The sequence below is a fragment of the Drosophila obscura genome, unplaced genomic scaffold (assembly GCF_018151105.1).
Source record: "Drosophila obscura isolate BZ-5 IFL unplaced genomic scaffold, ASM1815110v1 contig_151, whole genome shotgun sequence".
Taxonomy (NCBI): domain Eukaryota; kingdom Metazoa; phylum Arthropoda; class Insecta; order Diptera; family Drosophilidae; genus Drosophila; species Drosophila obscura.
This window is the reverse complement of record NW_024542737.1, coordinates 1,193,209-1,210,394: the sequence shown is the minus strand read 5'-3', so window position 1 is coordinate 1,210,394 and position 17,186 is coordinate 1,193,209. Positions and strand designations below refer to the sequence as shown.

The window sequence follows — 17,186 nt, the reverse complement described above, 5'->3', positions numbered from 1 at the left end:
CATTATTATTATTATTATTATTATTATCCATTACAATATCGTACAATTAATGTTAAATGTTATCCTATTCCGTACTTTAGTCGTATGTGATGTGTTAATTAAGTGAGCCACTAAGCACATTGTGTGTAAATCGTAATCGTGCAATAAACTAGTATTTAATGAACCACGAAAATGCAAAACAAAAAACTATAACTATAACTATAATAAAAATTCACCTGCAATCTCTGTTAATTATCGTATATACTCGTATGCTGCAAATATCAATAGACTTAGCGATGGTTTAAGTGCTGCTGCTGCTGCTGCTGCTGTAAATAAATGAATTCCATAAATGTAGAAGCCGATCGATGTTGGGATGTTGTTCGCTGGGGAAGCTCCTGCCCTACAGATTCTGTACCACAACTGTATATACATAATAGACGGTATTTTGTGCTGCCTTTCATTGGGTATTTATTGGGCAAATTACAATAATATTACAGAACGAGAAACGCAACCCTTCTCAGGCTCAATAATCCATTTAATTTAACGCTTTCAGCATAATCAATCGATACGAAAGCGACCGGAGGCGATACTAAGGCAAGCAGCCACAACAACAAAAAGACGAAGATAAAGGAGCATAATCAAAGAAAGGAAACCCATGGAAGGGCAGCGCTCTGGTATACAATACAAAATATACAATGTAAAACTCAATGGATAAGTGCACTTTGCTATGCCAATAACAATGTAAATGAAACTTTTCGAATGCGAATAAAACATAATTGGATGTATAATTATGGAATGTTCTAGAACACTGGGAAAGGGAATGCGGGAGAATGTTGATTAATTTGGAGCGAGAATTCCTTTGAGCGAGTGTTGCCAAGCGAACTCTATTTTGGCAAAGGAAATGGACAACACAGCAAATGCAATCTGCCCCCAAAACACACACAAAATTTCATTATGGCATGCCAATCAGGAGGCCACCAGGCCACAGCACAACTCTCGCCCTCGTTCTCGCCCCTGGTTGTATGTAAATTGGCCAAACACTGCCTACATTATCGGAGATGAGCAGGACGTCAGGACGTCGGGACAGCACACAAACACACAAAACACAAAACATTCCCCCAAACAAATGCCGAGACAATGCGAGTAGTTATTGGCATCCAATAAATGTTGGCCAGCCAGCCAGCCAGCCAGTCAAATGCGGTCCCATCTGGCCCCTGGGCAGTGACGCTGTCCATCCACATTGTCCGACCCGACCCGTTGCCCTCTCTAAATCAAAGGCGGGCCTGGGAGGGCCCCTGGGAGATAATTCCAGATCTGGGGGCTGGACAGAGACAGTTATATCCGGGCTGCTGGCTGCTGCGGTGGCAAACAGTTCGAATGGAGGGTGGGGTGGAGGCATAATTCGTGCTGCCACAGCCACAGTCAAAGGGCATCAGATTTATGTAAGCGCAGCCTGATCGGGCGAGAAGGTAATTAAGGGATTGCGATTCGACCACAGATGGGACCCGCAAATAGAGATCTCGGGGCTCCATCTATCCAACGCACAATTAGCTAATTATACGCTGGGACCACATCCAGAACTTCAGTGGAGTGGCCTGCCCCACCGGTTCGAAGCAGTTTAGTTGAAAGTTTACTGCCTCCGAAAGTAGGAAGCTCGTTAAGGCAGTGGGTAGGGCGAGATGCTCGTAAACAGAAGCATAAAGTATGGATTCCGGAATTCCGGGAGACTTGCAAATGGGCAGGCCATTGCCACAAGATTTTACGAGTGTGTGTGTGTGTGCCTACTGCTCGTACTTCTGCTTAAGGAGAACTCTCCGCATACATAATAGAATAACAGTTTACACATGTTGCCACCAGCCAACAGCCACAAGCCACCAGGTGCTCAAGAGGCTCTCGAGTGCTGTGCTGGGCTGGACTGGGCTGGACTGGGCTGGGCAGGTGGTGTTAACATGGCACATGCAAATGAGACCACAAAAGGGAGAACTTGAGCGTGTGTGGCAATCTGATTATCAAATGCACACCCTGCCTGCAGGATGGACTCTGCCGGGTGTAGACTCTGCTCAGACTCTGGCCCGCCCAAAGTGATTTACTGGCCCAGCCGGATGGGGCACATCCCTTATGGCATCGACGGCCAATAACTAACAATTAGGGGGGGCGTGGGGCCAGAATGCTTAGGCTGAGCCAATATGCCACGACGAGGATCTGTCCGCTGGCTGCGCATCTTTTATGTGTTCACGCATTCATAATTCCTCATTATGTAGAATGTCCCCGGACAAACAGGCAGCTGCTTGTCCTGTTTGTTCTGTTTCTACGACGCTTTCCCCTTTGTGCTTATCCAACACGCAGCAAGCTCCTGCCTGGGCATGGTTACCCTTGCCCTACGATTCCGCTTGACTTCATCTTAAGCATAGTTGAATGCTGCAAGGGTGCTCGGAATCTGTTACCATCTTGTGTTTATCCTGGCCCTTGATTGTGTTTTCTTTGCGCTTTGTTAATTGCTGGCAGACGTAAGCCGTGGCTAAGAAAAGCCTCCAGCAGATGTCTCTGCCGGAAGGAGGGCTGGTCAAGGGTCTCGCGTTCTGATTGCGGCCAAAGAAAAGCAAAATATCATTTGAGCCTGTTCAGGTCGATGGGCATGAGCCAAGCCAGCAGCAAGTGGTTTCCTTTCCCTTCCTCTCCGGCCTTATTCCTCTTTTGCCTTGCTTTGCTTGATGATTATCATTTTCTTTACTGTAAGACTTACATCGTATTTCGTAATTCGTGTTTCAGCCTCTGTCGGTTATTATTAAATGTGACCTCTCTCCATCCTCCCTAAGCCAAACAGGAAGTATTCGAGTCATGAATATTTTCTTCACAATACGTGCCGCTCCGTTCATTGATCTTGACAGCAATGTAATGCATTTCAGATGAATGCTAATTGGAGTCTGATTGGGCAACCGAAATGCTCACCTCTATTGAAGTCCCTTCTCAGCTCGGAAGTCCCAGTATTCGTATTCGATTTTGTGCTGTGCGAAATCAACATTATCTATCCATTAAAATGGAATCAATTGAAATTGTTTGCAAACGGGAAACGGGGGGACCCATCAGCAAACGAAATTTGTTACGAGCCCCCAACAGTCGGCAAAAGAGTCAAGAGTGAAGTGGGATGCCGATGCCGATGTCGTGTCGTGCTGTGGTGTGGTGTGGGTGGATATGGGGGGCGAGAGCTCTTCAAAGGCAAAAAGGCCAAAATCGATGAATTTAAATCAAAAGAATTCCAGGACAGAAATATACCCGTGTCCCTGGTTAAAGTGGCCTATTCTGGTGAACTGTCTGGAGAACTTTTGAGTGAAGACTTGTGCGAGAGGACAGCGTGGGCAGGAAGCATCTTTCCCCAGCCACAGGCTACCTTTTCTGGAGTGCTAGATGTGGGTGGGGGTGGGGGTGGGAGTGCAAGTGGAACCACCTTAATAGGCTTAAGCACAGCTCAAAAGCCGACTTAAATGCAAACGCACTTTATTTAATGACAGTAGCAACAGCATTAGACCCAGCAGGAGGAGGCAAACGAACTGGAAACGGGAGTTGGGTCAAGTAACAGTGACAGCGAAAAGCATCCGAGGCAACGTTTCCCTCAAAAAAGATTCATTAGAGCAAAAATCTTCTTAACAAAAAGAGGCCCACTGTGGCTGGGCTTACATACGCGGTGCGTAATCGGAAATCAAATGAAGGGCAATTAGTCAGGCACCTGGCACCTGGCACACGGAACCCGGAACCTTCCTTATGCACCGTTTGCCCTGTTTTGTTACTGATGGGATTTGCAGGAAGCTTCGCAGGATGCGGCATCTCCCAAGCCGATGGAACCGCCCTAACACCCACGCACAGTTGGGAACGCCATCATGAGTGGCTTTTTTATTCTTGTTGGAGTACGAGTAAGTATCAACCCCCCGAAAGTCATTTCAATATTTTGCGACCCAAAAACTTTCCGTTGAGCAATCGAATTTTTGTTTGTTATTTGAGTCGGAGGAGCATAGAGCCATTAAAAATCAATTGGGCCAGAAATGCAAAGTGCCCGCCGCATGTGGAACACTTTATACTCGTGGCGACCAACATACCAACACAAAAAAAAATGCCACAAATTCCCAAGGACCGCCCACACGGACAGACACTGGAGCGTAAGCACTGAATCTTGAGGCCTGTACCCTGTACCAGGGGTTTGGCTACATTCCGCTAAATTGATTCCAAACTGGCAAAGTTCCCTCCAACAGCATCGTAACTCTGGCATGCCCCACTTGGCAGGGGCGGTGGTGGAGGGTGTTGAATGCTAATGTGGATGGGTGTGGGTATGTGGGGGGGGGGGGAGGATTCATGGTCAGAGCGTGCTGGAAGATTTAAAATTTTGAGTGGCAGAAAAGGCGCTGCTGAATGGTAGAGGAGATGCCATCGAATGGGGCAACTACTTGTGGTACATCAATCCCCGATCGATGTGATTGCATTGCCGCTGCCCCTATCGAGGCACTGATTCCACCGCAGTGCCGTTAGCATCGTTGCCATCGAACTATAAACGCTGACTCGACCCGGAGTCGCCTTCCGTTCCATTCCGTTTCGATTTCTTCTTAGTGCCTGTTGGAGTCGAATGCCCGTGGCTCACATGCACTTCCGACGCGCTGTGGCCATATCCTTGTCTCCGTCCTTTGTTTCACTGGGCGCGGGCAACTGGCCAAGATACAAATTGCCATACCCCAAGGGAACCCACTTGCCTCGAATGGCTTTACGATTATGGGGACACTTGCCATTGTATTCGGATCGTAATAAGGCTCGTTGTGGCTTTCAGGGTTCAATGTGAATGCAAATACACGCGTCGCTATTTTACAGCTATGGACAGACAGCTGACACGACACTCCGTCCTCGCTGTCTCGTCTCCGTTTCCATAAGACAAGTGTTGTCCAAACAATTGCCTTGGGCTGGGTCTTAATCGGATTGATTTGATTGATGCGTCTTTGCCTCTGTTGGCTTATCATTAGGAAGATGAGCTAAGAGCCTTCGGAGTGCGATTGAGTGGGGCGGCCCCCGGGACATTGTTCAACTAATGCCGACTAAACACCAGCTGAGCTGAGCGTAGCGATTAACTTGCCGATTCCCAATATCTATAATGGAATCTGGCGTGACTGCTCTGCATACAGTTTTAGTGCCCGAAAGCCGGCCAAACTAATTCCCCAGTGCAAGAAAATCACGAGCAGAAACTTTGCTCCCGTATTAAACATTCAACTCCGCGCTCTTCCGCCTCCTCCTCCTCCTACTCCTTGGCCAACATTGTCGACACGACTTTATGGCTCTGCAGTCAAAGCTCTGGCGCTAAATTTCCGACCCGACGGAGGTAGCTTACTTTTAATGCCAAACTATTTTTTCGGCAAATAGAAGTTTGCTGGCGCTTTTAAAAAACTAAAAAAAAAAGGTGAATCCACCTTCGGAGGAAAGTTGAGGCCACGAATTTATAATTTTCAGCCAGGTCTGGGGTCTGGGGTCGGAGTCTGGCTATGACAGTGCAGAGATATTTCAATCAGGCAGCTCACGTTTGAGCAGCGCTCTACAAATGGCTCCACATGTCGGCTGATTATTAGCAGGCGATTGCCATTGGGGGGCGGGAGCTTATCTGCAGTCCGTACCCTTGGTTATGGCTGCAAATCGGGAGCGCGTGCTCGCGATAAAAACCGTTCCAAAGTTTGTCTCCTGGCTCTGGTATCTTTCCATTTACCTAGCCAACTTTTAGTTGGAAAATGGCGGAATTAAAAGTTCCGCGCTTGTCTTCTCTTGACTCCAGTTCCAGCTCGTAATACATTTTTTGACTTGCTCGTAGAATTTTCTTTCATTACCATGGAAAACAATTAACTCGAAGGGACGGACTGACTGACTGACTGACTGACTGACTGACTGACTGACTGACTGACTGACTGAATGGCTGACTGGAAGGCTACTAATTAAAATTCACTCGGAGCTGCTCAAACAAGCACAACAATGAAAGGAGGAACAGCATTCGATAAAGTCAACAACTAATTCGAAACGAATCCGCATTCCCTTCCAACACTCAGCTGCAGTTTACCCAAAAATTCCAACGACTCCGACCCCCCTGCTGTGCTCCAACTGCGCCTGGGGGGAGCGTGTAAAAGTTTGGAATTTTATTGTCCCAGCTTAAAAGCTAGATGCAGAAGATTTGAACACGGAAACTTTTTGGCCCCGGGGGAGAGTAGAAGGACGTGCAGACAAACAGTCTTGTGTCGAGTCGGTAGTAACACAAGATGCTTGGATGCTTGGATGCTCCGATGCTCATATGCTGCATAGTTTCCCAACTCAAGATATATACATATGTATATAGCTTGGACTCGACTGGATTTGTGTGTGGCAGAGCTCCATGTGCGAGAATTCCTCTCTTGCGGCGTGCATGTGGCAAAATTGGAATAAAATTGTGTGGCTAATGGGACCTACTCAGACCTAGAACACTGCATATCGATTTCCACAAGAACCAGTTCTTTATGGAGTCCATCTTTTAAATTGTCCCTAATGCAGAACAAGTGGCAAAACTTTCTGGGGCCGGACCAACTAACGAGTCTATTAACCCATAATTAGGACCACAACTTACAGTCATTAGGCGGGGGGAGGTGGCCCTCTAGAGTATATAAGCATGCTCCGTGTGCCGCCAGTTGCAGCGAACTGTGACAGGGACATGATGAAGGACACCGACAAGTGGGCAGCACCTGGCAAGAGAATCTTGGAAAAAAGGAGGCGCCTGGGCACCCTAAGGGCAGCAATCGACAGGACCTTCTGGGAGTACACGGAGCGGACCAAGGTGAGCGGAATGTGGCTGCTGCGACGCCAGCGCACCCACGGATTGTCCAGGTGAGTGGATTCCCTTCTCCCACAGAGCACAGTACTCCTGGCAGTGCCCTGTCTTCGCCTCTTTCAGGTTCATTTGGTCGTCGGTGCTGCTGCAGCTGCTGCTGCTGAGCATCTACCTGACCCTCCTGCTCTGGCTGAAGTTCTACTCGTATCCCATTCTGAACACCATTTCGAACGATCTCTCCATCACGGACGTGGCCTTTCCCGGCGTCACCATCTGCAGTCCCAAGGTGGTCAACTCTGAGCGCGTCGAACGCTACGTCAAGACGCTGTAAGCAAACAGACACCCTTATGACTGAATACCCCCCCTAAGTACCGTCTCCGTTGCCCAGGAATATTCCGCCAGAGTACGAGATGGCTGACGTGGCAGCGGGATTTGAGTTCCTCAACGCTTTCACGGACCAGAGTTTCGAGCCCCCGGCGCACGAGAGTTACAGGGTCACCGATGCGGTGCTTCGGCTGAACAACGTCAGTGTGTGGGAGGCGGCAATGGCCGTCAGTCCGGGTTGCTCGGACTACGTGAAGCGGTGCTTCTGGGGGCACACCGAGTTCCAGTGCAACCAGAGCCACGAGTATCTCTCGTTCATACCCACGACGGCATACCTGGGCCCGTGCTGCTCCTTCAACTATAATCCCCGCAACTCCAGCTATGTGCCCTTCTCGGCGAACATCTTTGGCATGGACGGCGGTCTAACATTTGTCGGCGCCGAGGGCTCTGAGCGCAATCTCAACACGGGTCTTATCGTCCTCGTCCACCATCCCATGGACTATGTCACCGAGTCGGCCTCCTCAGTGACAATCACCGCCCGATCCGAGAGCTTTCTGGAAGTCTCGCCCACCGTGCAGAGCTCTTCGGCGGAGGTGCTGGAGCTGTCGGAACGAAAGCGGGACTGCCTTATCTCGAACGACTTGAGGCTCCGCAACTACCGCCAAGCGGCCTGCCTGCTCTCCTGCCAGACAGAGGCCATCGTCGCAAAGTGCGGATGTCATCCGTACCTCCTGCCCATCGTTGGCAACCAGTTCAAGGAGTGCAATCTAAATGATACATTCTGCTACTCGGCTAACTATGGTGAGTCCCCTTTCCCGGCGGAGCATCCCATGCTTCATTCGGGCTTACTGTCACTTCTGGCTCTGCCCACGCACATCCTTCAGGGTCTGACAAGGTTCACGTACTCCTCTTCCCACAGCCTTTGTCACGTTGTCGCCTTCGCCGTTGGCTGGCTGTGGTACTTTTCATATATTTCCCATGCTGTTGCTGCTGCTGTTGCTGCTGCTGCGGTGACTGTGGCGTATTATGTGGGTGGCCTGTTGTCATCTGTTGTGCTCGCTCATGTTTCATAATTTATATTAAATATTCAGGATACTCACGTGCCCGAGTGTCTGCATTATATGCCATGACTTGGATGCGCCCACAAATCGCTTGGGAGCTCATTTGCACGTTAATAAAGCCCTAAAGTGCTCTCTCCCTTCGATATGCAAATTTGTAAAAAAAAAACCCAAAAGGATGCTCACCCCCTTAACTTTTTCGCAGACAACTTTAAGAGCGTGCGATGCGACCAGTGTCTGCCCAACTGCTACGATGTCACCTACTCCACGCTGTCCTACAAGACGGACCTCAATCAGCACCAGTTCTCAGTGAGCCGCTACTAGTACGTACAATACCGTCTATGAAACCAGCTTAAATTTGTATACTTGGTTACCCTTTAAGCTCCCGGGAACTGATCAAAAGAGACAGCTTTGTGCTGCGCGTATATCTGGCCAAGCAGGTCGTTCCGGTCATTCGAAAGGTGACGGTCATGTCTTGGATCGGACTCCTCTGTAAGTTCTCTGTGGTGTGGGGTAACAATCTCATCCCTAGATTCTTATCAATTTCAGCTGACCTTGGGGGCATTTTCAATCTCTGCCTGGGCCTGAGCATGATCTCCGTTGTGGAGTTCTTCTACTACTGCATCTATCGCCTCTACGTGAACTATCAGCTGCAAAAGGCGCAGCTGCCAAGGAAGGCGTGGCAGTAGAGCCCAGACCACATCGCATCGTCGCTTTGTATTACTACGTTTTAATATATAACTTTAATCTAAACATTAACGAGTAAATGGATGCATACATTATTTACACTTTCTTCTTTTTCGTCTTCTGCGACTGGTTCGCTCCCTTGCGCTTTTGCTTGGCTCCTTCCACCTTGGCAGTCGCTTCAGCTTCATCTTCTGCTCCAGATTCCTCTTCGCTGTCGCTGTTTTATATTTTGAGATTAGTAGATGGCATTAAAGGTGTCCAAATAAATAGGCTACTCACCCCACAGTCTGCATTTGCTCAAACATATCCTCGTACTCATCGTCCACAGGGGCTGTCTTGATACTGGGCTTTTGTGGCACTATATCATCCACTTCCTCCTCCTCCTCCTCTACTGCAGCATCAACCTCTGGCTTCTCCTCCTTCAGTTGACGGATGAGGATCTTGGTGGCCTTCGACTTAACGTAGCACTGGTAGAGCAGCACTGTAGAGTCAGCGTCGTGGACGCGCACATAGCGGTCCAAGCTGGCAGAGCTCAAGAAACGTCCAGTGGGATCCAAGTGCAGGTCACTTATGCCCCCAGTGAATCCCTTGTACGTATGGACGTGAGTTTTCATGCGTCGCGTGTCGAAGGCCTTCAGGGCGCCCATCGTAGTGCCCGTGTAGATGTAGTTGCCCCGTGCCACCAGAGCCGCGAAGCTCATTCCGTGCTCCTCACTGGCAAAGCAGGAGACAGGACGGCGCTGCTTGCGGGTGTCGTAGAGGCGAACATATCCGTGACGCGAGCACGTCGCCAGGACACTGGGCCCGTCCACAAAGCCAATGTCACTGTCCCAAACAGGCACCTCCAGCTGCAGATAATCGTTGGGCAAGTTCTTGGAGGTAAAGATCTGCTTGGCGTCGGAGCTCAGGTCGTAGACTTTCAGATTATTTTGTCGCTCCTTGCCGCCAGTGGCCACAATGTTCCTGGCCTGTGCGCACTGACGCAGATGATCCATTTGGGTGCCAGTAGAGATAACAACAGGTGGCGTTTCCTCCTCAGGGTCTAACTCCAAGCTTTGCAACTCACCATTCCCAATGCCTGCAATCAGTTTGTCGTTGAAGCGCGCCAGACCAACAATGGGAGCTGCGCTGAAAGCCACATTTCGCACGGAGAAGCCTCCTTCCCCAATGGAATGCAGTTCGGCGATGTTTTTGGCTCGGCCAAGCAGAATTTCTGTTCGCGCCTCGTTGCCGAACGCCAGAGCAGTGACGCGGGATTCTTTGTCCAAGTCTTTCAAATCACTGAGGTTTCTCTGTCCATGTGGGCTCTTCTCCGAAGCCGGCAGCAGGTCTACAAGAATCGTTTAAAATGATTTCCTTGTCGAAACATCAACTGCGGACAAACTTACGTTTGAAAGATCCTGTGTGTGTACCCACGTAAATTTCATGTTGTGCTGTATAATTGGGGTGCTTAAGATTCGCCGTGGTCCACTTCATCTTGCTAAGTAATTGTTTTTAGCTTAATTTTCCTAATTAAAAAATCTCGCCAAGACAAAACAAACGCACGTGCGGGAAAATATATCGATGGTTTTCGAACTACAGCGACCAGTGCTGTAAAACAGCAAGTTCTGCTTTTATCGGATTTAACGATGAAATTTTAAATTATTGACCGCCATGCCACCCTCTACGTTCCCAAACCAACAATATCCGAATCCGAATCATGTGCCAGGACCGGGCGACTGCAAGGTCGTCGAATAAATCCTCAGCAACAGGACATATTCTGTATCCCTGCAGCAGGGCTGCAAACGCATCTATGGTCGTTTCATCGATCTATCGCACAATTCCAAAATATTATCGAAAGTAACTTCGGGACGTTTATTTACATATTAACATTTTATTTATATCTTTATTATAATGTCGAAACGTGTACAACCTGCGTGGCAAGCACCGAAGGCAGAGGAGCGGCCAAAGCTACGGCTTTACAACAGCCTGACGAGACAAAAGGAGGACTTCGTGCCGCTGGATGGGAACAATTTAACGTGGTATAGCTGCGGGCCGACTGTCTACGATGCCTCGCACATGGGGCACGCACGGTAAGCGCCACATCAGCATCGCAGAGTCGGTATCTTATCTGTTGCCTGCCCAATAGATCTTACATTTCGTTCGACATTCTGAGACGCATTCTGGCCAATTACTTTGGCTACAACATCCACTATGTGATGAACATCACGGACATCGATGACAAAATCATCAAGCGCGCCCGTCAGAACCATCTCTTCGACGAATATGTCAGCGAATCAGCGAAATTGCCCCTCGACCAGTTGTTGGGCCAGCAGAAGGAAGTGCTTGTCCGATTCCAGGAAACGTGCGCCAAGAACACGGATCCTGACAAGAAGGTGATGCTGGACAAGACTCTGCAGCGCATGAACGATGCCGTTGATGCACTCACAAAGGCAGTGAGCCATGGAGACGAAAAGGGAATCGCAGAGAAGCGACAGAACTACCTCAACGAAGCCAAGGATCCGATTGCCGAGTGGCTGGATGGCAAGAAGGGGGCTGAGATCAATGACAATGCGGTCTTTGAGTCTCTGCCCCGCTACTGGGAAGACCAATTTCACAACGACATGAAGTCGCTAAACGTGAGTCATCAAACCTGAGCTCCAGAGCTTTGCCCTATTCTATCTGTGTGGAATTTCCAGATTCTCCCACCAGATGTGCTCACGCGGGTCTCAGAGTACGTGCCACAAATTGTGGCCTTTATTCAGAAGATCATCGACAACGGCCTCGCGTATGCAGCCAACAATTCCGTCTACTTTGATGTGAATGGCTTCGACAGGAAAGAGAAGCATCACTACGCCAAGCTGGTCCCAGAGGCGTATGGCGACACCAAGTCCCTGCAGGAGGGTGAGGGTGATTTGTCTGTGGCCGAGGATCGGCTCTCGGAGAAGCGTTCGGCCAACGATTTTGCTTTGTGGAAGGCAAGCAAGGACGGCGAACCCTGGTGGGACAGTCCCTGGGGTCGTGGTCGTCCCGGATGGCACATTGAATGCTCGGCCATGGCCTCGGACATATTCGGCTCGACGTTCGACATACACACTGGAGGCGTAGATCTAAAGTTCCCACACCACGACAACGAGTTGGCCCAGTCGGAGGCGGCATTCAACGAGTCCGAGTGGGTCAAATACTTTCTGCACACTGGCCATCTAACCATCGCCGGCTGCAAGATGTCCAAGTCCCTTAAGAATTTCGTCACCATTCAAGAGGCCCTGAAAAAGCATTCGGCAACCCAGCTGCGTCTTGCCTTCCTCCTGCACTCGTGGAAGGATACGCTCGACTACTCGGAGAACACCATGGAAATGGCCACGCAATATGAGAAGTTCCTCAACGTAAGCACCATCAACTATGGCATCATTTCGAGAGGCATTTATTACTCTAGCTTGTCCCCTGCAGGAGTTCTTCCTGAATGTGAAAGATCTGACCCGTCACGTGCTGTCTGAGGAGCCGCGACGGCAGTTTGATGCCTGGACTGACATTGAGGCTGCCTTGCAGAAGAAGTTTTCCAGCTCCCAGGTGCAAGTGCACGCTGCCCTTTGTGGTAAGTGCTCGTATGGGAAAGCCCTTCTTCATCCATTGAATTAACCAATGAATTCTTTTACGATATCCAGACAACGTAGACACGCGCAGCGCCCTCGACGCCATTCGGGAACTGGTCTCCGCCTCCAATGTGTACATACGGGACAACAAGTCGAGACTGAACAGCCTTCTGCTGCGCAATGTGGCCACATACATAACTGACTTGCTGCATGTGTTTGGCGCCATTTCGGGACCACGCGGTGGCATCGGATTCCCAGTGACGGTGAGCGGCGGAGCCGGTGCGCAGGCAGCTGGTGGCGATCTGGAGACCACAGTGCTTCCCTATGTCCAATCACTGGCGGAATTCCGCAATTTGGTGCGTGAGCAGGCGAAAGCATTGAAGGCATTCGATATCCTGAAGCTCTGCGACGACCTGCGTGACAATATATTGCCCAATTTGGGTGTGCGACTCGAGGACAAGGACGGTGGCAAGTTTGCGGTCAAGCTGGTTGATCGCGACTCGCTTTTGCGCGAACGGGAGGCAAAACTGGCCGCCGAAGCGGATAAAGCAGCTGAGAAGGAACGCAAGAAGCAGGCAGCTGCCGACGCCGCAGCAGCCAAGGACGCGCAGCGTCGCCTTAATCCCAAAGAGATGTTCCTTGGCGAAACGGAAAAGTACTCGGCCTTTGATGCGAATGTAAGTGAAACTGGAATTACATACATAATAATCGCATTAATTCGAATCCAATCCTAGGGCCTGCCGACTCTCGACAAGGAAGGCAAAGAGATTAGCAAAGGTCAAGTGAAGAAGCTGCAAAAACTGCAGCAGCAACAGGAGCAACGTTACAAAGAGTATTTGGCATCCGCAAACGAAGCCTAGACCATAAGAACAGAGCACCAAAAGTATCGCCATGATATTAGCTTAGCATTTAAAATATTCACAGCACAACTTCAAAGCCCTAACCATTTCGAAAGTCCGCTTAAAACGAATCCTATTCGTGCACTCGTGCAAGCCTTAGGCTAATCTTCAGAATAAAACTCGCCTTTTCTATGATATCAACTTTTAATATGGATATTGTAGGTGTGTCCTTAGCACAACATCCACACAGGATGCATATCTCTCCAAACTAAAACAGTTTTCTATACGAGATCCAGTGAGATAGCTGATAGTGCGCCTCGGCTAGCTCTGGCTTCGACTTAAGATGGCTCTATTGATATATTCGAATGCAACAGAAAAGATTCCCTCTAAATTTGAGCGCTATTCCCACAAGTCTTTGGTATTTCCGTACTTAATCTACCCGGAATTTCAGTGCGTCTGCGGCATTTACAAGCTGCCAATGTCATTGTAGCGTTTCAACTTATCCGGGAAATTGTCTCTGAAGAGAACTGGGTCCGCTCGAAACTCCACCGTGCGCAGCGGCATGCGGCCATAGATCTTGGCAAATCGATCGATGCAGGCGGAGCGCTCCCGCATGTGATTCAGATCCGCAGACAGCATCTCGGTGTTGGTGCACTCGGGGCACTTGAACTTCTTACGCGGCGTCACCTTGATGGGCGGATTGTTGGTAATATTCGCCACCAGAAAGTTCATGGCAATATCCTCGCAATTCATGTGCTCGTCCACCCAGTCCTTGATGTCCCCTGGCATGGCATATGTGTACATGTGGCTCCAGTACTTGTGATGGAAGGCGGCGCCGGTGAGCACCATAGATATCTGGTTCGTCCACTCCGATTCGTAGTGCCAGCGCATTGTCACATTGTCCCACACATGAATGCGACTGGGGAATCCGACAATGTGGTCGGGAAACTCTCGCCAAACCTCATAGCTACAAAAAAACGTCCACTTTAAACTCAAATTCCATCCCCATTCAACTCTTTCTTACCCAAAATCAAGCTCGTCCGTGGTTAGCATGATAATGTCGTCGTCTATGGTTAAAATGGCTTCAGTTTCGATTTCCGGGTAGGGATAGAATCGGTTCGATAGCTTGTTCTCCTTGGTTTGTCTGATCTTCAGCGGCTTCGATATGGATGGGAATGTCGATACTTCAGTGGAAGAAGATTATCAGTATTAATTAATAAGGATCGACACTGAAATATTCACTCGGTGCTTACAGTGTGGCGGTGACTTCTTCTGGTTGTTCCAAATGACCAAAATGCTTTGCAGCGAGGGCACAACGGCCAGCTTTTGGATCAAGAGGAAGAGACTCTCCACACGGTCATAGGTGAGAATGACGGCTGTGAATCCCTGAGATTTGGGCGCCAACGAGGGCAGGAACAGAGGGATTAAAGGTGGAGCGTGGATTGGTGGCAATGGCATTCCACTGTCGGCTGCTGCGGGCGCGCAGAGGGAATATACGGCTCTCGAGTACCTCAAGCGCCGTCAATGTCACGGTCTTCAGATCCTTGAAGTATTTGGAGTACAGCCACTGGACTTGTTTCTGCATCTCCACAATTTTTACATTGGAAATAGCCTTTAGCTTCTGCATTACGGAATGCAGTTCGAATTCGCGTATGCGAACGGAGGCCAGAGACCAATCAATAACGTCCTCAAAGGGCAGCACATAGTTGTCGATGGCAATCACGGGAATACAGCTCTCGGACATAATCTCCACCAGATCGGGCTGACCCAGACGCAGGCTCCTGCCCACAAAGCAGAATTTTCCACGCGACAGCAGACGGGGATACTCCAGGAGCTTCTGATGCTGCGAGAAGGAGCAGCGCGTAGAGAGATCCATGCCCTCACAGGGTCCCAGGAGCAGCAGCTGTTCGGCATGGGCAGAGGACAGGTCGCGTAGGGTTCTCAGGAAGCGAGGAAGAATATTAAGCTGGGCCACAACCAAGAGAAACTTTCTTTGGGCTGCAGCATGTGGATGCTGGTGCCCCACGCGGGGACTCCACACGGGTATAGCGACATCAAAGCCCGGTCGATACGTCCAAGTGTCGAAGCCACCGCCAAATATGATGGCATTGTCCGTGTTCACATCCAGCACAGAGTTGTAGGCTGGTGCACTTCCCGGCAGCATGTTGAAGATTATGTGGTTATCTCCGCGATCCCAGAAGTCCAACGAAGCCAAGGCGGCCCCCGCCAAGTGTTTGTCAAAGACATTCTGGCTCAGCAAATCCAAGCTGGGGAGAAACAAACAAGCCTCATTCGGATTCGACGTGTAGTAGCGACTCTTGAGCACCGCCTCCAGGATTTGAAAGTACTCGCTGGACAATGTGGTGGCCACCTTATCGGTCTTCTCATCCACAAACTCTTGCAGCGGATAAATGTATACCTTGAGTCTGTCATGCTCGCACTTGTAGATGTTCAGGCAGTCCCAGAATGAACAGTTCCCATTGCGCTTACGCTGATCTGCATCCGCGTGCAGGATCACCTCCTGGCTGTGCGAGAGGTCCAGCACCAGGGTGTGCGAGTCCCTTTTCCCATAGAAGAATCCATCGCGTTGGCTGCTCGAGAGGTCCCACAGCAAGAAGCCCGCACAGAGAGCGACAATTGTCAATAAGCCATAGGTCAGGCAGTTCAGAAGCTGCTCTTTGGGACTGCTGCTCGATATGGTTCGTGGCTGGGTCACCAGGCTTAACAAATACTTTAACTTGTTCATTTTCTTTGACTTTTTCACATTTTAATGAACAGAAAATATGTTGTGTCCTGTTTTCTGGATTGGGGGTATGACCGTTTGGCAGACGCGCGAAAACGCGTCTTAAAAAATACTAGCAAATACTGAAAACTATAATTATGCATGGTGTGGGACGAAGATAGGGAACAAAACCAAACGAACGACATTGAATCAGTCGAGTATTTTCCAGCACTAAAAAACATGCATAACGACTTGCAACTTGCAAGATGACGTTTTATTGTGTCAACATTTATATAAACACACAAATAAGGTCATATATGAGATTCTACTTCTCCTTCAACTTAACGCCCAATTTGGTGGCCTTGATGTCGCACGCGGGCAGCTGCCTCTTCAGCTCTTGAGCCACTTGATCCATGTCCTTTACGAAAATCATGTCAAATATGAGGAGTTGCTTTAGGTTTTTAAGCTCGCCTATTACGCCCAGACCAGAATCACTGATGTTGTAGCAGCCGGACACTTGAAGCCGCTCCAGCGAGTTTTTGACGTGCGACAATCCTTCCAGTCCATCGTCTTCAAGATGCTTGCAATTGTGAAAGATGACCGTGTCAACTGAATTACATCCCTTGAAATGAGCCAGACCTATTTTCATTATGGATGCATTTGTGGCATCCACGACTTTAATGGAAAACTGGGTCGTCTCTGACGGCAGGGAGTTGTAGTCCTTCCACAGCTTTGTCGGATTTTCAACGAACCGTACACCGCCGCCATTCTTCACAATCCATTCGGCACATAGTCGATTTGGACCGACCTTGGCCAGACGGTCCGCATCCACCTGATTGAAGGCGACGGCCACATACCCCCATATATTGCGGTTGGTTGGATATGAAGCCTGCGGCAGGCATTTCGATGTTCTGAATTGTTGTAGCACTTTTGTTAACGATTTAGGAAACTGGTTTAATACCGACATAGCCAAGAGAAGCGAACAGCTGTAGGCGGCGCACGTTACGCAGCACTGTTTCAACAGTTGCTGCCAATTTATGTGTTCAACAATTATGAAATCATGTTTTTATATAGTTAGTATACAATAAAATCCTGCTCGAGCGCTTTATTTAATTTATTTCTATGCTTGTCATTTTGCACCCGATAAAGCCGACTACCTAGTTGTGCTATTTTCAAATTATGGTATTTAGC

The 17,186-nt window shown here is 49.2% G+C and overlaps 5 protein-coding genes across 5 annotated transcripts; 2 read left to right on the top strand and 3 right to left on the bottom strand.

The window, feature by feature from the left end:
* Positions 1-6,634: 6,634 nt before the first annotated feature.
* Positions 6,635-8,943, top strand: LOC111079784 (sodium channel protein Nach). The gene is made up of 6 exons (XM_041591868.1): positions 6,635-6,849; positions 6,917-7,120; positions 7,182-7,918; positions 8,381-8,498; positions 8,558-8,667; positions 8,725-8,943. The coding sequence occupies exons 1-6, from the start codon at positions 6,635-6,637 to the stop codon at positions 8,862-8,864; spliced, it is 1,524 nt and encodes a 507-aa protein (XP_041447802.1). The 3' UTR covers positions 8,865-8,943.
* LOC111079778 (WD repeat-containing protein 74) lies at positions 8,884-10,440 on the bottom strand. Its single transcript, XM_022375067.2, has 3 exons — positions 10,251-10,440; positions 9,142-10,192; positions 8,884-9,079 (listed from the first exon to the last, which is right to left on the bottom strand). The coding sequence occupies exons 1-3, from the start codon at positions 10,336-10,338 to the stop codon at positions 8,959-8,961; spliced, it is 1,260 nt and encodes a 419-aa protein (XP_022230759.2). The 5' UTR covers positions 10,339-10,440; the 3' UTR covers positions 8,884-8,958.
* A 253-nt stretch (positions 10,441-10,693) lies between these two features.
* LOC111079776 (cysteine--tRNA ligase, cytoplasmic) lies at positions 10,694-13,468 on the top strand. Its single transcript, XM_022375065.2, has 6 exons — positions 10,694-10,934; positions 10,991-11,480; positions 11,541-12,227; positions 12,292-12,436; positions 12,507-13,111; positions 13,169-13,468. The coding sequence occupies exons 1-6, from the start codon at positions 10,756-10,758 to the stop codon at positions 13,292-13,294; spliced, it is 2,232 nt and encodes a 743-aa protein (XP_022230757.2). The 5' UTR covers positions 10,694-10,755; the 3' UTR covers positions 13,295-13,468.
* Positions 13,465-16,102, bottom strand: LOC111077574 (exostosin-2). Its single transcript, XM_022371911.2, is given in 4 exon segments — positions 13,465-14,240; positions 14,298-14,457; positions 14,527-14,695; positions 14,697-16,102. Coding segments are annotated over 4 exon segments (2,154 nt in total). The 5' UTR covers positions 16,020-16,102; the 3' UTR covers positions 13,465-13,738.
* Positions 16,103-16,240: 138 nt separating this feature from the next.
* On the bottom strand, positions 16,241-17,099 carry LOC111077575 (ATP synthase subunit s, mitochondrial). The gene has a single exon (XM_022371912.2). It carries the CDS (start codon positions 16,960-16,962, stop codon positions 16,321-16,323), a length of 642 nt encoding a protein of 213 aa, XP_022227604.1. The 5' UTR covers positions 16,963-17,099; the 3' UTR covers positions 16,241-16,320.
* Positions 17,100-17,186: the final 87 nt, after the last annotated feature.